At 42.5% G+C, this 21310-nt stretch overlaps 5 protein-coding genes across 6 annotated transcripts; 3 read left to right on the top strand and 2 right to left on the bottom strand.

Moving 5' to 3' along the window:
* Nucleotides 1–18: 18 nt before the first annotated feature.
* LOC124997894 lies at nt 19–5303 on the top strand. The gene is made up of 8 exons (XM_047571929.1): nt 19–528; nt 651–717; nt 804–888; nt 1142–1819; nt 2109–2127; nt 2730–3519; nt 3595–3697; nt 3783–5303. Exons 1-8 carry the CDS (start codon nt 227–229, stop codon nt 4451–4453), a joined length of 2715 nt encoding a protein of 904 aa, XP_047427885.1. The 5' UTR covers nt 19–226; the 3' UTR covers nt 4454–5303.
* LOC124997435 (zinc finger and BTB domain-containing protein 49) lies at nt 5300–7564 on the bottom strand. The gene is made up of 4 exons (XM_047571120.1): nt 7133–7564; nt 6926–7044; nt 6481–6586; nt 5300–6384 (listed from the first exon to the last, which is right to left on the bottom strand). Exons 1-4 carry the CDS (start codon nt 7401–7403, stop codon nt 5537–5539), a joined length of 1344 nt encoding a protein of 447 aa, XP_047427076.1. The 5' UTR covers nt 7404–7564; the 3' UTR covers nt 5300–5536.
* A 52-nt stretch (nt 7565–7616) lies between these two features.
* On the top strand, nt 7617–10969 carry vac14 (vac14 homolog (S. cerevisiae)). The gene has a single exon (XM_047571117.1). The coding sequence runs from the start codon at nt 7771–7773 to the stop codon at nt 10144–10146; it is 2376 nt and encodes a 791-aa protein (XP_047427073.1). The 5' UTR covers nt 7617–7770; the 3' UTR covers nt 10147–10969.
* Nucleotides 10970–12699: 1730 nt separating this feature from the next.
* trim35-13 (tripartite motif containing 35-13) lies at nt 12700–15708 on the top strand. Its single transcript, XM_047571454.1, has 6 exons — nt 12700–13361; nt 14277–14372; nt 14457–14687; nt 14784–14806; nt 14908–15026; nt 15109–15708. The coding sequence occupies exons 1-6, from the start codon at nt 12960–12962 to the stop codon at nt 15645–15647; spliced, it is 1410 nt and encodes a 469-aa protein (XP_047427410.1). The 5' UTR covers nt 12700–12959; the 3' UTR covers nt 15648–15708.
* A 113-nt stretch (nt 15709–15821) lies between these two features.
* On the bottom strand, nt 15822–21283 carry slc27a1a (solute carrier family 27 member 1a). Of its 2 annotated transcripts, none has more exons than XM_047571453.1 (13): nt 20972–21283; nt 20547–20816; nt 20058–20452; nt 18936–19103; nt 18647–18716; nt 18456–18547; nt 18257–18366; nt 17953–18162; nt 17746–17872; nt 17497–17634; nt 17167–17331; nt 16907–17053; nt 15822–16799 (listed from the first exon to the last, which is right to left on the bottom strand). In XM_047571453.1, the coding sequence occupies exons 2-13, from the start codon at nt 20711–20713 to the stop codon at nt 16642–16644; spliced, it is 1947 nt and encodes a 648-aa protein (XP_047427409.1). In that variant the 5' UTR covers nt 20714–20816; nt 20972–21283; the 3' UTR covers nt 15822–16641. The 2 variants fall into 2 exon arrangements, with proteins under 2 accessions (XP_047427409.1, XP_047427408.1); XM_047571452.1 differs by having other exon boundaries at nt 20976–21282.
* Nucleotides 21284–21310: the final 27 nt, after the last annotated feature.

The raw sequence follows: 21310 nt of genomic DNA, 5'->3' as shown, positions 1-21310 counted from the left end.
TCTGAAGTTTTGTTTGTGATTGCGATGCTTCCTCCCATCCAGCAGGGGGAGATGCTGTGTTCATTTGCACCCACTTGAGTTTTGGAGAGACACGCGTATGTTGTAGACATGCACACTTAGCTCATTGCGAATAATACATTGTAAGAGCGTTTTACAGTGACCATTTAGACGTTTTGGCTGCGGCAACTCGTGAATTCTGCGTGTCTCTGAAACGGCAACAACAAACATGTCGACAGTCTTCTCTTTCCAGGCACAGCTGGTCTCCATCATGGACGCGTTATCCAAAACAGCTGTAATAGAAATAGGCAAACTGGTCGAGATCGAGTCGAAGATGCTGAAAATAGAGATATCTCGAGGACGGAACGAAATTGCCTCGCTCACAGAGAAATTGCAGTTGATGGAGAAATTGCTTTGTATTGCGCAGGCGGGCAGGCAGGATGCAGCAGCAGCTGCAGCATGTTCAGCAACGAGGGACTCCTCAGAAAACGGAATACTGGGGACTGACAGGACAAGACCTGCCATAAAAAGGTGAGCTTGTTGATCTTCGGGTTTAACCCTGTGTTGGGCAGACGTCATAAATCCACATCCATCACAGCCTTTGTTGTCTTCCCCCAGCCACCTGTACTTAATTGTTGTGTATTGCATCCTAGTGAAAGCCCTTGGGAAAGCTCAGACATGAGCTGTGTGCATCAAGCGGAAGAGCATACCTCAGTTGCAGTAAGTCTGCACTGATCATACAATGTTATTATACCACTGTATCTTCATTTGTAACAAGTATGATTCATATACATTTTTCTGATTAGCTTGTAAACCCACAGAAAGAGCAGCCTGACCTGATAGTGGTGAAGGAAGAGCCATCAGAGGTGGACAACGGAAACACCGAACAAGGTAGAACAAGTGAAAACACTGAGTATTACATTTGGTTATTAAGTTATGTTGCTCAATGGTAAATAAAATATACCTACAAATATGTTTTTTGTAAACTTCTCCTGTTTAGGTATCACAGCGTTCATCATTATTTGTCTTCTTTAATAAGCAAAACCCCAGAAACTAGAGAATTTATTGTGAGACCAGTTTGTGAACAGCATTCATCAGGGTCATTGGAATCAGTTACCTGAATTTCATGTTTATCTGCCAACAGGGAGGGAAGTGGTCACAGAAACCCGGAAGAATTCCGATGTGATGCAACATCCTAAACCAATGGCAGAACACCAGCAGCCTCTGTTCACTGACAGCTTTTTGACTCTGCGCTCTCAGTCCTCTCTCGCTGAACCTGGGAGAAGGGAAACACGCTGGATTCCGCAGCCTGCACCTGCACACACAAACCTGGAGGTTGCAAAGAGTTTGGCTCAAAATGTTGCCTCGCAAAGCTTAAGCGTACTCAGGAATATGAAGCTTCACAACTTGAGGAACTCTGCTGCTAAGCGGTTCGGCTGCTTGCAGTGTGGCAAGAGCTTCCGATGCTTTAGTCAGCTTGAAATACACCAGAGAAGTCACACGGGAGAGAAGCCGTTCAGATGCACGCTGTGTGGAAAGCGATATGCACAAAAAGGGCACCTGTATACACACCAGCGCACGCACACTGGGGAGAAGCCATATCGCTGTCCCATTTGTGGCAAAGGCTTTATTCAGAAATGCACCCTTGATATGCATCAGCGTACACACACTGGAGAAAAACCATTTGTTTGTATCAAATGTGGGAAAGGGTTTACAAAGAACTGTAATCTGAAAAAACACCTTGCAGTACATTTAGATGCCAGTTTGAACATATATGGTAGTGAATCTAGTCCACCAACATTTAGTGGGACATACGTAAATGGTACAACTTAAAACAGAAACAACAACCAGATGTAACATCTTCAGCTCTTTTAGATAATTTATGGAAAAATAATAAAAAAAAATCGCTTTGGAAAAATCAAATGTGTGCCAGCATGTGTTCCTCGCTGCTTTCATCCAACTGTTCACCTTACAAATGACACTTAAACTAAATATACTGTGAAGACAAAGCTTCAAATAAATCAAATACTCCTTTTATAGATGGTTCTATTGTTCTTAATACTATAAAGTTTTAGAAAATGGATGAACACAATCACAATCTTTAAAATTAGAAACAAGAAGGAAACAGGAGTAAATGTCAGACAAAAGTTAATATGACTATGCACAGCTTTGAACTATATAGATATATAGATATATATTTACAGAACTATATCATGCTTGAAATCTGTTTTTGAATTGGTTTTACTTGACTGGCTTAAGTTAAATATATTAGTTTAACAGTTTATTCATTGTTACAAATACCCTATATGCTTTTTGTTATTATTAAACCAAGCCATAATAAACTTTAAACATGGCGGATAATGGGATAACGAATATATATATATATACACACACACACAAACACAAAATTTTTAAATTCTTAATTTGGATAATGTTATGATATGGTAACAAAGTAGTTTCGCAGTAATATGCAATAGCCGCTAGAGGGCGCGGAAGAGTACTCTTATAAATACATCAGACTCTCGTCTCCAGTCTGAACTGACAAAATGATGTGTTCCCAGCTCTACCTAAATTTACAAGGGTAATTTTAGGATGGGCAACTAAATAACGTGATTAAAAAAAGATTGTATTGTTACAATAATAATAACAGCTAAATGAATGCATTCACTGTTACATATCAAAAATAATAAAAAGTCGGGATAAAGGTCTTTGTGATTTACATTAACAAGCAGGAAACGTTTTAAATCGCTCTCCGGATCAACAGCCGTGTTTCAGCTTGTGTCAATGGTGCTGCGTTCACGGGCTCCTTGTAAACGGCGGCGAGCAAGCATACATGTTTCCCACAATCCCTCGCGGCACAGCAACATCATAAATTTGATTACACAGGGCAACGTCGCTAGGTTGGGAGTATTGCCAAAATTTCGAAACGCCGAGTTTCCCCTGGCGACGACGATGTGCGACAACGCAAGCCGAAGTTTTCGGACGCAGCTGGCCGTGATTCTGGAGAAGCTAACAAAGGCGGCTTTGGTTGAAATAGGAAATCTGGCCGATGAATGCTCCTCTGTCCTTCACACCGAGATATCTCTGCACAAGACGGAGAATGAGGCACTGAAGAAGAGGTGTTACTCACTGGAGGTCCAGCTGAGAGCGGCGAGGGAAGCGCAGTCCTACCCGACACACGACAACAACAGTGTCAGCCGCCGGCACCCTGCAGGTCAGCAGCCCGGACGCACAACTCTAGGCTGCTACCGCATAAGACGCCTTTTACTTAGCACACCGTCACTATTACACCCACCTCAGCTGGGTTGTCTCCATCCCTCTTTTGTAAGCTTGCTGTCTATATATTGGTGGCAACAATATATGTCCCAGTTTCTTTTTCTTCCAGGGCACCACCAACTTGCTCCAGCCATTGAGGGAGTTTTTGGAAAGGACTGGTGCATGGACCTGTGGAGAGAAGAGAAGCTGCCCACTCAGAGAAGAGAGCCAGTGGAGACGGCTGTGATGACAAGCATGGGAGCACAGGTCAGTCCATCCGTTTTTTTTCCCAGTTCAGTCTCACACTGAACAGATCGTGTGACTGTTGTGTCTTGTCGGTAGGGATTTGACATGATGGAGAGGGAACCTGATCTCATCTTTGTCAAGGAAGAGACATACGATGATCCCATTGGACAACAGACGGGGCTCAACAATGACAAAAAAAGTATGTGTGGTTTTAACAAAGATCATCAAATGATTGTGATCCCGATGGGGCCTATTATTTAACTGCTTTTATTTTTATTTGGCAGTTGTTGGGATATTTGAGGAGGAGGACAGCATGCTTCATAGATCTGTTGATGAACTGCAGCTTCACTCAGGGGAATTAAACAACTTTCCCATGTTGTCCGACAGTCAAATACAACACCGCACACAGCCAACAATTATGGACAAGTTTATTGACGATGCAGCAATGAACACTCTTATTGACAACACAAATCCTCTCCCAGCCATTGCAGAATACTCGGACTATACGAACAGTATCCCCACGAATGCAACCAAAGAAGTTGGTCAGCCAAAACTTGTGAAGCAAACTAAACAGTTTGAGTGTTTGTTCTGCGGGAAAACATTCAGCTACTTGAGCAGTTTAAAAGACCACATTAGGCGACACTCCGGTGAGAAACCGTTCAGCTGCTCAGTATGCGGGAAGAGGTTTGCTCAGAAAACGTACCTGAAACTGCATCAGCGCGTGCACTCGGGTGAAAAGCCATACAGCTGTCCAGACTGCGGCAAAAGTTTTTCTCAGAAAAGCTCTCTGAACATACACCTTCGGACGCACACTGGTGAAAAACCTTACAGCTGTGTGGATTGTGGGAAATGTTATGCATACAAGTATGGTTTAAATCACCACCAGTGTTATAATGGACAGGTCAATCTCAGTGCTGCTCAAAACCGCTCAACATGTACCAGTATGCCTATATGAACCTCAAACATAGAAAATATTGATTCTATATTAATAAATTCTATTGCCCATCTGGTTAATAGTACATATGTATGTGTATGTATGTATGTACATATATGTGTCTGTACTATGTATATACATATATATATATATATGTATACATATGTAGTGTGTGTGTGTGTGTGTATATATATATATGTACTGTATATAGACATTGTCATAGATCAGATGAGACAATGATAAAAACGTCAAAACACCTCCTTTTCACACATGCATGTGTAAAATACATACCTCATATTCAAGGGCAAAACTGTCCTAAAGAATGCCAAAATAATTATTTTGGGCAGGGCCTCTACACATGTAGCATTAACTTTCAAAACTACCTCTTCAAAACTGCAACCAAGTAGAGGAACAACGCCACAATAACCACTGCTTTAAGGGTCCCATTTGCCATGCCTCATTTCTTTGCATTAAACTGGGCAGAATGTGGAGCCCTGTCCCTTAAAAACAATAGTTTTGTAGTGTTTGTGTATTTATACTGAACTGATTTTCAGGAATGGTTCTAGTTTTAATGGTGTTAAATAAACACGTGTTGCCAACAATTTTTTTTTCTTAATTATATGTTATTTAAACAATTTTAATGCCTAAGTGGAGATTATGTGTACAAAGCACAAATTTTGCCTGTAATAAATCCCCTGAACAGACCAGCCTGACCTAGCTGAGTGAATCATCTCTGTCCAAGAAAGAAATCCTGCTTCTTCCCGTTTCTTCACAGATCTGCATGCCCTTCAAAGAGCCAGATGTCAGATGTTCTTTGTTCTGTTCAAGCAAAAAGGAGTTATTTCAAATAAAATTTTCATTACAAGGTGAACATGTGTGGTTTATTGTAAAGACAGAATAAGAGCACTGAAATACTAAAATAAAAACACAGCAAAAACATTTTTGTTCCACACCTGACTTTTTTTGGCATTAAACCATAAACTGTCAGTCATTACAAACAAGGTAGTAACTACCCTTAAACAAAAGTGACAACTAGTACAGGACGTATTCTAATAAAGAAAGCAACTGATTTTGCACCTGTTGCTGGTTTCAACCATTAAGTTTTTAATACATCTTTGCTAAAGGCTTTTGACCCACAGCCTGACTGTTTATATGTGCCATTAAATGATGGTTGAGGTTCACCTTTTGCGTAAAGGTCTTCCCACATTTGACACAGCGGAATGGTCTCTCACCAGTGTGGATGCGTAAATGACATTTCAGATTGCCTTTCTGGGTAAACCCTTTCCCACACAAGCTGCACGTGTAGGGTTTCTCTCCTGTGTGGACAACATAGTGAATCCTCAGAGCCGATGGGTTGGCAAACATCTTCCCACACAGTTCACATGATTTGCTGACTCTGTGAGAGGGAACTGGAGGCATGCAGCGGTGTGAGTTTAACTTGTTCCTGTGAGGGAAGTGCTGCTTACAAATGTTGCAGAAGTTTGACTTGTGTGACTTCATGTGGTGTGTGAGAGTCCCCTTGTGAAAGAATGACCTGCTACATATTTGGCAAGTAAATTTGTCCTTATTTCTGTTAGTTTCTACATTACGCACATTAAAGTCCTTGTGTGAATCTTTATCCACGGCAGAGCAGGTTTCAGTGTTGTCTACAAGTAATGTCTGATGTTTGTCCTGGCTCGGCCCAACTGCTGCGTTTACTGTTGGCTCCTGCTGACGTTCCTCAACAAACTGTACATCCTCGTCATCATCATCCTCTTCGATTGGAATGATGTGAGTGCTGAAGGCCTCTCTCATATCACTGACGGACACCACTTGCACAGATGGTTCTTCAGTACCACCTGCAGACATAGCCTGTTCTCCATCCTGGTCAAATGACAGGGTGCAAGGGCTGCCATCGGCCGAGAAACCAGCTGACAGGCGCTCTGGTTCCTCTGATGTGCAATCTTCATGTTCTGTTGCAGAAAAGTAAAAAGCCACGCATAAGGCATACAAAGCTACAGAATCTCCAGTGCGTATTTTCTCATTACAGTTCTCCTTCCTTCCCATACCTTCTGTACTTAGTGTTTCCTGCTGACATATACTGGCAGCATCCTCCACATAACCCTCCTCTTTGATCTCAGTCACAGTGATGTGGTCAGAAAGTGTCGCTACAGACTACAAAAGAGAAAAAATCAAAATGCTACACTGTAAGGCTGTGTGACAGAACAGCATTAACAGCTGTGACTAGAGGTGAGATCACTTGTGGTAAATTAATCACCAAAGACCTTGATAAATGACTTTGAGTGAAACTGAAGACTGAAAAAAATATTGCTAAACTAAGCTTCTCTGATTACAGCTTCTTAAATAATGTCTGTTTGTTTGCACCTGATGGGTTCCTAGTTGGCGTGCTCTATTGCAACACAGTGATCTGATGTCCATTATGTTTTTATTTGTTTATTGCTCATAGCCATTAAAACATCAAACATTTCATGCATAATGCTCAACCCATTTCACCTTAGCAGGTGAGCGTGGTGAGTCAGTGAATCTCTGCAGACTGTATGGGTCTCTGTCCTTCCACAGGTCCATGCACCAATCCTTCCCAAAGATGCCCTCTATGGTGAGAGACTGAGACACTATGAAAATACAAGTAACACAAACAGGAACAACACAGTAAATACAGCACTTTTGTCTTCGTTGTATCTGTGCTGCTGTTACCAGTACCATGAGCGTCCTCGTCTCTGTCAGTTTGTAGACCTACGCTGCGATAACTTTTACACAACTTGGGGGCTTCGCCTTTCACGGCCGCCAACTCGCTCTCCAGGCTATTTACTTTCTCGGAGAGAGCCGAGTTGGCAAACAGAAGCCGAGACAGCTCCTGTCGCAGCTCAGCTGAGTCCTCATCCACCAGTTTGCAGACCTGACTCAGGGCAGACCTGGCCAACGTCTCCATGACGGTCGAGAGCTGGGAGTGAAAAGAAAGGCGGCTCGCCATTGTTGGTATGGGCTGAAATAGAATTCTTTACCAGCTAAACAAACTATACTACTATACCAAGAAGCAAAAGCATAGGCCACTACAAAAATAAAAACATCAATGTGCGGAGTGCCTGGCCAATGACGCTAATTTGAGCTAGCGGTACAAGCATAGCGGGACCCAAATAAACGTTGCAAATGTGACGTGTTTCCGGCGGATGGAACCGGTCACCTGCGTCGTATTACGCTTCCTGGTTAGCATATGACAGCTAACATCGGTTCATTGCCTCCGTTTAACTGACTAAAACTTAACTATAAATGCAAGCAGCTTTCTGTCGTACCAACTGAGATTTCTGTGCACAGGGTCCGGGACCACCGCAGCTCCGAATATGAACCCCGAGAAGGACTTTTCGCCTCTGACGCCCAACATTGTCAGGGCTCTGAATGACAAACTGTACGAGAAGAGGAAAGTGGCAGCTCTAGAAATCGAGAAACTGGTGCGAGAGTTTGTGGCTCAGAACAACTCGACTCAAATCAGGCATGTGATCCAGATTTTGGCCTCGGAGTTTGCCCTCTCTCAGCACCCCCACAGCCGGAAGGGGGGTCTCATTGGACTAGCAGCTTGCTCTATCGCCCTAGGAAAGGACTCAGGTCTGTATCTGAAGGAGCTTATTGAGCCTGTACTCACGTGTTTTAATGACTCAGACAGCCGTTTGCGCTATTATGCCTGCGAGGCGCTGTATAACATAGTCAAAGTTGCAAGGGGAGCAGTGCTGCCCCACTTCAACCTGCTTTTTGATGGTCTCAGCAAGCTGGCAGCAGATCCAGACCCTAATGTGAAAAGCGGATCTGAACTCCTGGACAGACTGCTGAAAGACATTGTTACAGAAAGTAACTCCTTTGACTTGGTGGCATTTGTTCCCCTGCTGAGGGAGAGAATTTACTCCAATAATCAGTATGCAAGGCAGTTCATAATTTCTTGGATCCATGTTCTGGAGTCGGTGCCAGACATCAACCTGTTAGACTATCTCCCCGAGATACTGGATGGGCTCTTCCAGATCCTGGGGGACAACAGCAAGGAGATCCGTAGGACGTGTGAGGTGGTCCTGGGAGAGTTTCTGAAGGAGATTAAGAAGACACCCTCCAGTGTTAAATTTGCTGAGATGGCCAACATTCTGGTCATCCACTGTCAGGTTGCAGATGAGACCAAACTGACAAATGATCTGATCCAGCTGACAGCCATGACATGGATGAGAGAGTTCATCCAGCTTGCAGGCCGCGTGGTTCTCCCCTACTCTTCGGGCATCCTGACTGCAGTGCTGCCATGCCTGTCCTACGATGACAGAAAGAAAAATACCAAAGAAGCGGCCAGTGCTTGTAATCACAGTCTGATGAAGCTAGTGACTCCAGAGGATGATGAAGAGGAGGAGGAGGAGGAAAAAAGTGCGAGCACGGGGTCTCCGTCCAGGGAAGATGGTAAGCCCAAAATGGATACAGACAGCAACAACATGCTGAATGCATCGCAAGAATCTGTTGGTTTCAGTAACATCAGTTTCTTCACTCCAGCGAGTGCCGATAGGCCTCAAGTAACTCTGGACTTAGATGGCATTGTTCAAGTTTTAGACCGCCACCTCCATGACTCCTCCACTGGCATGATGACTCGCATAGCTGTGCTCAAATGGCTTTATCACCTCTACATAAAGACGCCACGCAAAATGTTCCGCCACACAGACAGCCTGTTTCCTATGCTGCTGAAAACCCTGTCCGATGAGTCGGATGAGGTGATACTGAAAGATCTTGAGGTGCTAGCTGAGATAGCATCCTCACCTGCCGGCCAGACAGACCAAGCTTCCTCCTGTGACGGCACCGACAACAAACTGGAGCTCAAGGTGCCAGAGGTTGCTAAATCAGGACAGCAGCCCAGCACAGGCTCCAAAGCAGTGGACTCCTCTCCGTCCACTCCGAGCATGAATTCTTACTTTTATAAATTCATGATCAACCTGCTGAAGCGTTTTAGTTTGGAGAGGAAGCTTCTGGAGAACAGAGGAGCTTTCATTATCAGACAGTTGTGTCTGTTACTTCACGCAGAGAACATCTTCTATTCCATGGCTGACATTCTGCTGAAGGAAGAGGACCTTAAATTTGCCTCCACCATGGTTCAGACGCTCAACACTATCTTGCTCACCTCAGCCGAGCTATTCCAGTTGCGCAACCAGCTTAAAGACCTCCGCACTCAAGAGAGCTGTGCTTTATTTTGCTGCCTGTATCGTTCCTGGTGCCACAACCCTGTGGCCACTGTGTCACTCTGTTTCCTCACACAGAACTACAAGCATGCGTACGATCTAATCCAGAAGTTCGGAAATCTGGAGGTGACGGTAGACTTCCTGATGGAGGTCGACAAGCTGGTGCAGCTCATAGAAAGCCCCATTTTTACCTACCTGCGTTTGCAGCTCCTAGATGTGGAGAACAACCCATACCTGATCAAAGCACTGTACGGTCTGCTTATGCTACTGCCGCAGAGCCAGGCCTTCCAGCTGCTCTCCCACCGGCTGAGGTGTGTCCCCAACCCAGAGCTCATGAGAACTGTTGATGAATCCAAGTATATGGATGCTAAACAGCAGGTGGCTTCAAAACGGGCTTCTCATATTCAGATTAATTACAATGAGCTGCTTCAGCATTTCGATCGTGTTCAGAGTAAACACCTCGAGGTCAGACACCAGCGCTCTGGACGTGCCTCTGATCACCCTGATAGGAAGCTGATGTGAAGTCACTGTGCCATTGTGACCTCTGGTCACTGAGTGTGAGGAGAGTGGAAGAAAAACATTAAGGAATCAGGAATATTGTAGTTGTGCGGAGAAGATTGTTAAATGTTATTGAAGCCAAACAGTATTAAACATAATTGTTTTTGTCAGAGAAACACTGGGTATATGTTGGCAAAACAGATGGAATTATTTGTCCTTATCATGAGGAAATATTTAGGTGATAATGAACATTTAAACAGATAGGATCTTTAAGTGACTCCATACTACATGGAAACACAGATATGGAAACTTATTATTTAATTTGTTCGATATGGAGATTGCGCATAAAATCTTACACCTCATAACTAGTTCTAGTTACAATTAAGGCATATCCATTTTCCATCTTGCCTGGTCAGCAGATTTTACGGGAAAATTAAATGTTCGCAGGGTTTCAGGTGAAACTCGTGTGTTAAATATCATGCTCTGTTCATTTAATTTCAATGTGAATCATTATTTTTATGGTGTACCCCTTTTTGAGCATGCATTAAGATTTGCCTTAATCTCATGTCTGATATCTCTGAGATTTTAACCCTGGGTAGGCATTGATAACTGAACTGTCTATCATTCTTCTTTGTGTTGTTATACCTCTTTTTTTCACTATATTATCGATGATATATTTTTAACTTACACACCTTCAGCTTTTAATTCCATGTCTCTTATAAGGTTATCTATCATCTAATATGTATATTTTTATTGTCTGTTTATCCCGAATGTTGTGTCATTATGTTTTGCACTATTGTCATTCCTATATGAAAATCAATAAAGTGGATCATGTGATTAAAAAGATCATTTTTGTCCATAATTATACATTACATCCTGCATACTTTATCATATGGTCTAATATTTTACAGTTAAGCTCATAAACTATCAAACTAAAAACTGACTGCTTCATAAGTTTATTCTGCATTGTAATATATTTCCAGTGATTATTGACTCCACTGAAGCCAATCAAACGTTGAACTGTATTTAAAGTTTTTTAATTAAGATTTAAAAATTACCTGCTGACATATTTAGAAGCTTCTTAATTGTAGACTTGAACAAGAAAGAGATCAAAAAAAAAGAAATTTAAACCAATTTAAAGAAAATTCAGAATAAGACTACATGACTTATCTTATAATTAATAATTACAATAATAAATGTTGTAGGCCCCACAGTACAGCTCACTTATGCATATTTTGCATCTTTCTAGGGTGAAATTTGTTTACCAAATGTACTTCACTATCACAGAGAGTATTATCTTCTTACTATCTGGCATAAGTTCAGTCCTCTGAATTGCACAGATGGAGGTTGCCATCACATGTCAGAATGTGGATGTGCTGTACTGTGTGTAGAAATACCTTCCTGGCTCCTGTGGTCATAGCTGATCACTGTTTGGAGCAGTACTGGATACAATATGGTACTCAAGAGTGTTGTATCTGCTTTAGAGAAACTATTGGATTTCCATTTAAATAATGTAAATCACATGGTAAGAGAGTCTGTGTTGCAGGTCTGGGGTCTGTCTGCTCCATACCCTACAGAATGTTCAGACTATTACTTATTTGAGCAGGGTTTTAGATCATTCCAACTGTCCAACTACAGACAGGACTGTACTATGCTTATTTGACACAGTATTTCTAGTTTCTATAGTGTTGACCTTCACGATAGGCCGCAACATAATAACCACACAGGACTGACATTGACCAGACCAGGCACCCCCACCCCATAGCAATGACACTCCTTGATGGCAGCAGCCATCCCCAGCAGGACGCAGCCGGACACAGACACACACACAGAAAAACAGTTTAGGAACAGCTCAAAAAAAACATGACAAACAACATAGGGTGTATTCATTATGTCATAATGTTATGCCTAACTGATGTAATAATGGCTTGATGTGATGTCTTCCTGTGGACATGAAAAAGAATATTGAACTGGTAAGTGACTTTGGGTCCAGTGTCTTGCTCAACTCGACACTGAACTGCTAACCCCCGATTTCATGGACAACCCACTCTATAATTATACCATGAAAACCAATAGCTTTTAATAATCAATTAAATAACCAAAAAGAACTCTCTTAGTTGGTACGTGGCAGACGGAATGTGTTCTGTGTTTGTTGTATGCAAGAATTAAAGCAGCAGTTGACCCAAATAGTGTTTTCTAATGCTTGGGTCATATTACTTGTGCTCTCTTTGTCACAGTACAAACAAGGTCATCTTGCTGTTAAGTAGTATACGATGTAAATGTCCAAAACTATTAATAAATGTGTACCAGAAGCATTATTTGAGGATATGTGTCAGTTCCTGAAATCCTAATGCCCAGAGCTAACTTGTCAGTGAAGAATATGTGAATATGTTCCAGTGGTCACCACTTCCATCTATTTATACCTTCCCCCTGAGTCTTATTTTGGACACTGTTTCTCAGTCAACTCTTTCATTACACTGTGATTGGCGTTTTTTTTCACAGACATCTCATATAACTAGAGGGGACCATAACTTAACTGTAATCAAAACATTAGTAATGCTATCGGCACCTTAATTCTCTTGTGCCATCCTTGGGTTTATTATTTACATTGATCTGCATCATCTCTTGAATGTTAAGTGGCATAGGTTTTATTCTGAGGGGTGGTGTTTATGTGAGAATTTGCAATGTGCATGCTCAACACCACACAAGATATCATGGGATATGCCTCTGGGAGATGAGGCCTTAACACTTATTCCGAGGGTTAAGATGAGTTAGCCTTCCAGAGCCGTGGGCGGAGCATCGGGTTCTGCCATATCATCAAAGCACTGTGAGGAAGAATGGCCACTAGACGTGCTCATATCGAGGATGACCTCTCCTGTCCAATTTGTGGACATATTCTCAGCCAGCCAGTTGTTCTGACTTGCAAACACAGATTCTGTAAACCCTGTCTAAGAGACAACTGGGACACACAAGGAGGTAGGGATTCACACTACTGTCCTCTGTGCTGGCGCCGCTCCTCCATGGATCAAATAGTGGTGAGCAATGTTCTCGAGAAGGCCTGTGAATCGCTCAGGGAAGACAGGAGCAAGAATGACCCGGAAGCTTGTAAAGAGCATGGAGAAAAGCTCACTCTTTTCTGCGTGGAGGACTTGGAGCCAATTTGCGGTGTGTGTGGAAAAGCAGCTGCACACACTGGGCACAGGCTCTATCCCATTGGGGAAGGCGCTCATGACTGTAAGGTAGGCATGTTAAAGGCTGTTTCACATTCGAAGGACATGTCTCTTGACGGACTGCATGGGCTGCTTGGGAAATATTGCGTTGCTCAAATCGTTTTCCTTTGTTTTATTAGGGGTGATTGCAGCCCGGAATGGATGATGAAATGTTTGTTGAAATGTCTGTCACAGTGCTGACATGGTGACCTACATGTATGTCTTCATAGGCTGCAATCTAATGTCAACTAGAGCAAGGTTGAGCCTCCACATTTAAAATATGAAGACGATTTACGTAATCTGAAAATAATAATAAATGGTTAGTTTCGCTGTTTATTTAAATCTAAATCTCATCGTGTCATACATTCAGGTAGTGCCACAATGGAACTAGACATCATTTAAATTTAAAGCTTGTCAACAGTGTGAAACTACATTGTTTATTGTTTTTTTATTGTTTTGTCCCTACTTTTTACACCTCTCTAAGCCTGATATGTTGAAACAGAATGTGTGAAGGCTTTTCAGCAGAGTTCATGATCGTTCTAAATATAGGTTTATATATTTGGTTCGCTGTTGGGGTCCTGAGAGGACTGAAACTCGACTCCCACCAGGTTTCTGTGACACTACATTCATTCTGATGTCCTCTGCCCCCTCTGGAAGTCAGGGAACCCTGAGTAGTAATATGATTCTGAAATCTACCGGTTGCCAAATTGCGTCCCAATCTTGGACTACACAGGACTGATTGTGCTTATGTTACTGAGGCAATTCATTCTCCTCTGAAGATTTGTCCCTCTAATTTGATGTTGCAATATTGTGAAGCTTTGGATTTACATGGAATGTTGCCACAGAAGAGTATGTGGCAGCTGAGAGCCTCACAATGTGTTGACAGCTTGGCCGTCCGCCATACTGACCTTGTTTTTAAGAGCTGTCCTGTCACTGACATTTTAGGAGGAACTGAAGAGTGCACTCTTGCCTTTGAAAGAGAAGTTGCAGCTGTACAAGAAAGCAAAAATGGCCTGTGAGGAAATGGCAGAACACGTGAAGGTACTGTCAGACCCATCACGGACAAAGGTTACATACCAAAGTGTCCAGGTGCAGTGACTATACATCAACCCTGTCTCTTTCCAGAACCAAGCTGAACACACTGAAGCACAGATCAAACAGGATTTTGAAGCCCTTTACCATTTTCTGAGAGAGCAGGAGGATTCGAGACTGTCTGCTTTAAAGGCTGAGCAGGAACAGAAGAACCTGATGATTAGAGAGAAAATTGAGGAGATGGACAATGAAATGACATCTCTTTCCAACACCATCAGACTAGTGGAACAGGACATGGAAGTTGAAAATGTCAAATTTCTTAAGGTAGTTTTGACAATTCAAATAATATAATTTGAATTTGTTGTGCACTGTTATGCACATAATCTGATGAATGATGTTCTCTTCCATTTTTTTTTTTAGAATTACAAAGAGACAATAAGGAGGTAAGTGTTAGCACATCTAGCATTCTGTGCAGCTTATTGTTGGTATAATATGTCTTTGCAGACACAGCTGTCAGAAACTAAGTTCTGAACCATCTTTCCAGGACCTGGCGAACTTCTCTTGATCCAAAAATGATTCCTGGTGCTCTCATTGATGTGGCCAAGCACTTGGGCTCTCTGAAATATAAAGTGTGGGAGAAGATGAAGAGCATAGTAAAATATAGTGAGTTCCTCAAAAAGATTACTATGCGATTACTCCATTTTCCTGTGACTTGAGTAACTTCCAACTTGTTTCCCCTTCCAAGATCCTGTGATTCTGGATCCCAACACAGCAGCTAGCTGCTTCATCATCTCTGAGGACCTAACAGTTGTGCACAACTCCACCCAGATTTTCAAGGTACCAGACAACCCCGAGCGCTTCGACATCAGCGCAGAGATGCTGGGTGCTGAGGGCTTCTCCTCTGGACGCCATAGCTGGGATGTGGAGGTGAATGACAACACCTATTGGGTGGTGGGAGTAGCCAGCGAGTCCATTAGCAGGAAGGGTAAACATGTGCTCACGCCAGCAGAGGGATTCTGGACTATAAGGTTTCGCAATGGAGAGCACAAAGCCTGCACAGCGCCATGGGAGCCACTCAACATGACCAAGAAGCCAGACGTGATAAGAGTGCTTTTAGACATGGACCGAGGCAAGGTGGCCTTTTACAGCCCTGGAGAGAGAACACCTCTCTACACTTTCACAAATATCGTCACACCCAGAGCCTTTCCCTACTTTTGCACAGCTTGCAAAGAGCATCCACTGAAAATCCTCCCTACACGTATATGTCTTTCAGTGGACCGCTAATTCACCTCCATGATACACTCCACAAATTGTTGTATAAAAATCCAATGAAAAAGAAATTTAATGAGGATTTGATCATTTTGTCTTTTGTAAAAGGAGATTATGGGCATGGGTGGTCAAGTTACACCAGCAGAATATTGCTTTTGAAGTTTTTTTTTGGATGAATGACATGAAACACAAATTTTAAAATATTTAATTTGGGTTACAACACAACAGATGTACGATTGAAAATGTTTTCACAGTTTTTTAACGCTCATATATTAACCCACAATGATAAAAATTATTACATAAAATGACAACCAACAATGTAAAACTCAGCTATGCACAAAACACAGTCACTACTGTGATTTCCACAATCATTTGAGCTCCTGTCCAAAAAAAAGCATCAAAAATGGAATTTTGAGTTTCATAGAAGGCACACATTAGTAATAATATTTGTGCATCTGCAAACCAATGTCAACCTGACGAATAGAGTTAGTTTTTCATTGCATCAAAAATGGTAACGATCCCATGGTTAATGTAACTAGTAGTCACCTACACTGAATGTTTAAGTATGGTCTCTCAGCATCAATGAAACACACACAAGTAACAATAGTAGTGTTTAAACCAACATAGAGCTGACCTGATAGAGCAGCTTATTTCATAAATAGGTACTCATTTCTTTCCTTATTATTGTAACATGCATCCTATAGAGATATTTTGTGCGGTGATGCTCGAAGGCTTTATGAGGTGTTCATTTAAAATGGAAAATAAGCTATTAAAGGGAATTAATGCCCTCACATCATGTCCTAGTGTGTTACGTAAACAGTGTTAAAAACATCATCTGTAACAGTACTCTGTCTTCATAAGTAGTCCTCTTAATTATTTTCCCTGAAAGGTTAAAATCCAGCCAGTAGTGCACCGAGACTGAATAGTGCAGGCCCCCCTCTATGCATAACTCTTTTAACAGTATCTGGTTAACTGTGGCGCTCTGGCCTGCCTTGCTATGGCCTACATGTCACAGAGACATTCTTCCCTCTGTTATAGCGTTGTATAACTCCTCATCCACTGCGTCATAGCGTGCAGCTCTCGTGTTCAAAAAGTAGATCTGGTCGGCCGTGAGTCGTGGGTCGTACCCCTCCCTCTGTAGCCTGGTTTTCTGGATTTTAAATGTACCTATACAGAAATATTAAGACACACAAAGTACATTATAATTTATTGATAGGACATAATCAGTGGTGGTTTACATTTCTGAGCTGAGGAGAGGTACAAGGAGAGTTTACCTGTGGTGTCTACCTGTGGGGAGATTCGCAGGAACACAGGGCGAGCATATGGAGGAAGAACTCGCTGGATTTCCTGAAAGAAACTGTTGCAGTCAAAACTCCCTCCAGAGGCTGCAATGGCAGCCATGCCTGCCTTACCTTCCACACCTGGTAAGAGACAAATAAATGTTATGAGTACAGTCAGAAAAAAAATTAATTAAAGGGAAACTACACATATGATCCCAATCAGGTGCTACAGAGATAAAAGTGTTAACCATCACCTGGCACTGTCACTCCATACACAGCAACATCGGTTTGATTCAGAACATTGCTAAGTATGCCCTCCACTTCGGTGGTGGAGACATTTTCCCCTCGCCAGCGGAATGTGTCCCCGCTGCGGTCACGGAAGTACATGTAGCCCAGATCATCCATGACGAGGACATCACCTTGGATAGAACAAATTTACTAAGTGAAAAACAATACCAGACTTGACTTCTAGTATGGAGGATGGATACACCATCATGGCAAATTAATCCTAATGAATAGTTTGTTTGAAATTAAAACTAAGTTGATTGAATATAAATGAGGACTTATTGAAAATAATTGGTAACCTGATAAATACGCAGAATCATTTTTCTTGAAGACATTGTGAGCGATCTTCTTCTTTGTAGCATCCTGGTTAGCATAGCCATCGAAACGGCGCAATGGGTCCTGCTGATTGATGCGACCTACCAGAAGCCCCGGCTCACCTGCAAACAATGGAGGCGTCTAGCTGTGTGCTTTCTTAAAGTCTCTATTGGTAAAAGTCATAAACTACATAAAACAAATATATATATTATTGCAATGCAACATTTCATTACCAGGGCGGCAGGGCACACAGAGGCCACGGCTGTCCCGAACAAGCTCCATGGTGTCCTCATCAACCCTCACCAGACGGATCGGGTACACATTGGGGAGAATGCGACTGTTGAATCCACAAGCTCCCACCTGGAAGCACAGAACTAGTTATACTCAAATTCCACTCATATTTAATTAGTAAAGACAACAGACCCGCCGTGATTACCAACCTTGCCATCCATGTTAGCAATGCTGCAGTTGCACTCAGTCGCTCCGTAGAACTCTCCGATCTGTGCCACCCCAAAACGCTCTGTGAAAGCTTCCCACACACTGGGGCGCAGTCCGTTTCCCACTGCCAGTCGGACTTTGTGGCCCTTCTCAGACGGCCGCACAGGCTGAGACAGGAGGTAGCGGCAGATTTCCCCAATGTACTGCACCACCTACAATGGGATGTACTGATATTGTTTCAGTACGTGGTCAAAAGTAAAATGTTTTTTTTAGCTACCTTCACAAAATCCAGGAATACGTTTTTACCGTGCAGTTGTACTTGATGCAATCTTCCCAGAAACGGCTGGCAGAGAATTTTCTCTTAACCACCACAGTGAGGCCATGGATCAAACACTGACCAACACCAATAATATTGCCTGGCAAGAAGAGAAAACTTGTATTTAGGATTATCAAATCTAGAGTGTAAATCTGTATTCAGGGTACTCCGGAAGCTTGTATCACATACCTGCTGAGTGATAGAGAGGCAAGCAGTCATAAACTATGTCATCAGTGCGCATCCGAAAGGCAAAATAGCTAAAGGCAGCTATTCTGTAGTAGCTGTTGCAGGAAAAGAGGAAAGATTTTCAGACATCTATCATTAACGAAGTATCTACTGTGGCAACTCTGGAGAGCAGGTGGTTGTTTGAGAAAACATACCGACTGTGCACCACAATGGCAGCCTTGGGCAGTCCCGTTGTTCCGGAGGTATAAATATAAAATAGGCGATCTGCAGAAAAGAATACAGTAGAGCATTGCAATTTTAAGATACACTCATACCTTCACAGAATTGCATTTATTGCTAGAATCCCATTCATGGACCCAGAACTACAACAACAATAAATGTAAAACCTACAGAAACTAGGGAATATGCTTTGAAGAGGATATTTAAACAAATCATTCATATTAACTAGTCCGATTTAAGATTAGTGGATGATAGCGTACTCACCATTCATGCCTTTGGAGGGAACACAAGGTGGTGGGGGGTGTTTAGATGCAGTGGCTAAAATTGGGTCCAGAGGTTGGGCACCCAGGGCAGCCAGATGTTCTACACTGAGGTCTCCTGTGCAAAACCGTACCATGGACTGACTGATGGCGGAACTGACCTCCAACATGGCTGATACAGAACCAGAACAGGAGTTAGAGTTAGAATACATACAATACTATGAATACTAACATTATTACTAATATTTTGCATACATATTAATACTGTCTGCAACAACAAGACTTAAAGTGATCTTTTTTGTATGAGAGGTCAAGTTAATTCTCATTTAATTTCTGGAGGCATACGATAATTTCTATAAAACTGAGAACACTTCAATTCCTCATAGATATAAAGACTAGACCACAAAGACAAAGGAGTTAAGTGTTTGCATTGTGTCAAAGTATTTCAGTGCCAATGTGATCACCAACAGCAGACCCGACCACATGACATGTTGTGAGACACAGTCACTAATCCAGTTTACTTCCTATACACAGAATGAATATTAACAATGTGACATTGAAATTTACAAAAAAACTACTCCATTTAAACAGAATTAAGCCAATAGGGCTGCAAGGACTCAACATCACCAATTAAGCTGATTAGGTACGTAGCTCAAATTGCTTGGAATAGAGTGATAAATCAAATGTTTACGTTCTTGGTGAATAATGAGATGCTGATAGTGGCTGTCAAGTGTGGGGGAAACCACAAACCCTACAAGTGAACATCTCAGCAGAGAACATAAAGGCAGCAGCATGAGTACTGAGACTATTGCAGTGAGTTCTCTCTGATGATTGGTTGGCAGTCAGTACCTTGGATTTATCTGTTGTGTTTCAGACAAGAAGTCAAAAAGACTCTGTGGAGCAGATGCTATGGCAACACTGCTCTCTAGTGCATTTCTACGTTGTAAGCAAGTCAAATCAAACTTAACACTGCCCATGTTAATTAATGGCAGAATATAGTACACCACACCCTGGAGAAATCATGTTTAAAATGGTTTCTGCATTCATAGATTTCACTAAAAAATATGCTCTAATGACAAACTGTATTTATAAAATAAAACAGTTATTCGCATTTACACATTCTTACCCTCAGCAAGTTCAGATCCGAACACAATGGCCCGTGACCCTGATACCCCGATGCAGTGCAGAAGGGGATCACAGCGGAGGCTGAAGTTGATGAGCGCAGCTTCCACCCCGACCTTTGCCAAGCCCAGCCAAAGTGCCACCTGCAATGGTCTGCTTTCCATGAAGAGGGCCACCACATCTCCAGAGACCCATCCTTGACCTTTCGCCCAGTGGGCCACTGCATTAGAAATCTGGTCCAGCTGTGAAAAAGTCCATGTTTCCCCTGTGGCCTCATAGATCAGTGCTGGTTTATTTGGGTGGAGTTTTACAGTTTGGGCAAAAATGGAAGGAATATTGCTTCCCTGGCGCACATAACGCCACAACGCCAGCTTCACTCTCAACAGCACATACAGACCGCTGGTGAGTGTGGGGGGAGAAAATAAAAACAGATCAAAGTAAAAGGTTGTTCACCCATAAGAACTGCGGCTTTATTTGGACACATTGAACTTACATGAGGTCTCTCTTTGCAGTGCGTGCTGCAATGTAGAAGTATTTCCAACTTCTTGTTCCCAGATATACCCCAATGCCAGCTGCCAAACTCCAGGACCAGGACACCCCGAGGAGACGGAACAGTCCCAAGGACCCCAGAGAGGCTGAGACACTTGCCGCATTGTGCATCCTCGTCACGGAGTAAAAGGAGAAGGATGGGCTTTTTTTTACTAAAGAATGGGCTACAGCTTGCCTTGGTTCCTCTCAAGGGGCCGGCGTACTGTAGTGGAGGCTGGTACACATAGAAAACGTTTTTAAGGTATGAGCTAACTATTACACAAAAAAACCCTACTACAAGCTATCACATTTAAATAGTTTAGTCTGCATAAACGAGTGCCAATGACGGTTACAAGACTTACAAAACCGGAAATTTTGCCCACAACTTACCTACCTACGAGCCAATGGACTGAAGCGATGTCACCTTTCACCCGATTACCCCACAAAATCTGTTAATGTGTTGCCTTGGCGGAAACTTATCGTGTATTCAAACCGTCCTCCCAATGTCGGTGGATTCGCGAAACTCTACAATGAATCGTTTCCAGAGACACCAGTAGTTTTGAAGTGTTGCACCAGTTTTACAGTTCGTCAACCCGGTCACTGTTAAATAGTTAAGAATACATTCAAACTACATCTGGGAAAAGGACAACCGTACGTCGACGAATCCTACAGGCTTCCATCTACGACGGAGAGTTTAAAATGTGTGCTCGGAGTGGCAAAAAAAAAAAA

The sequence above is a fragment of the Mugil cephalus genome, chromosome 20, assembly GCF_022458985.1.
Source record: "Mugil cephalus isolate CIBA_MC_2020 chromosome 20, CIBA_Mcephalus_1.1, whole genome shotgun sequence".
In the NCBI taxonomy this organism is placed as follows: domain Eukaryota; kingdom Metazoa; phylum Chordata; class Actinopteri; order Mugiliformes; family Mugilidae; genus Mugil; species Mugil cephalus.
This window is presented reverse-complemented; position numbering and strand designations above follow the sequence as displayed.

Excerpts from the sequence above, each read along its gene's own strand:
- LOC124997894 (XM_047571929.1), top strand. The coding sequence starts at position 227 with ATGTCGACAGTCTTCTCTTTCCAGGCACAGCTGGTCTCCATCATGGAC. Across the intron at positions 529-650 it reads ACAAGACCTGCCATAAAAAG|TGAAAGCCCTTGGGAAAGCT; the intron begins GTGAGCTTGTTG and ends ATTGCATCCTAG. Across the intron at positions 3,698-3,782 it reads GCTCAACAATGACAAAAAAA|TTGTTGGGATATTTGAGGAG; the intron begins GTATGTGTGGTT and ends TTTATTTGGCAG.
- trim35-13 (XM_047571454.1), top strand. The coding sequence starts at position 12,960 with ATGGCCACTAGACGTGCTCATATCGAGGATGACCTCTCCTGTCCAATT. Across the intron at positions 13,362-14,276 it reads AAGGCGCTCATGACTGTAAG|GAGGAACTGAAGAGTGCACT; the intron begins GTAGGCATGTTA and ends CTGACATTTTAG. Across the intron at positions 14,688-14,783 it reads AAAATGTCAAATTTCTTAAG|AATTACAAAGAGACAATAAG; the intron begins GTAGTTTTGACA and ends TTTTTTTTTTAG.
- vac14 (XM_047571117.1), top strand. The coding sequence starts at position 7,771 with ATGAACCCCGAGAAGGACTTTTCGCCTCTGACGCCCAACATTGTCAGG.
- slc27a1a (XM_047571453.1), bottom strand. The coding sequence starts at position 20,713 with ATGCACAATGCGGCAAGTGTCTCAGCCTCTCTGGGGTCCTTGGGACTG. Across the intron at positions 18,717-18,935 it reads TCCCTCCAAAGGCATGAATG|ATCGCCTATTTTATATTTAT; the intron begins GTGAGTACGCTA and ends TCTTTTCTGCAG. Across the intron at positions 17,635-17,745 it reads CTGTGTGCCCTGCCGCCCTG|GTGAGCCGGGGCTTCTGGTA; the intron begins GTAATGAAATGT and ends CATTGTTTGCAG.
- LOC124997435 (XM_047571120.1), bottom strand. The coding sequence starts at position 7,403 with ATGGCGAGCCGCCTTTCTTTTCACTCCCAGCTCTCGACCGTCATGGAG. Across the intron at positions 7,045-7,132 it reads CAGAGACGAGGACGCTCATG|TGTCTCAGTCTCTCACCATA; the intron begins GTACTGGTAACA and ends GTATTTTCATAG. Across the intron at positions 6,587-6,925 it reads CACCACGCTCACCTGCTAAG|TCTGTAGCGACACTTTCTGA; the intron begins GTGAAATGGGTT and ends TCTCTTTTGTAG.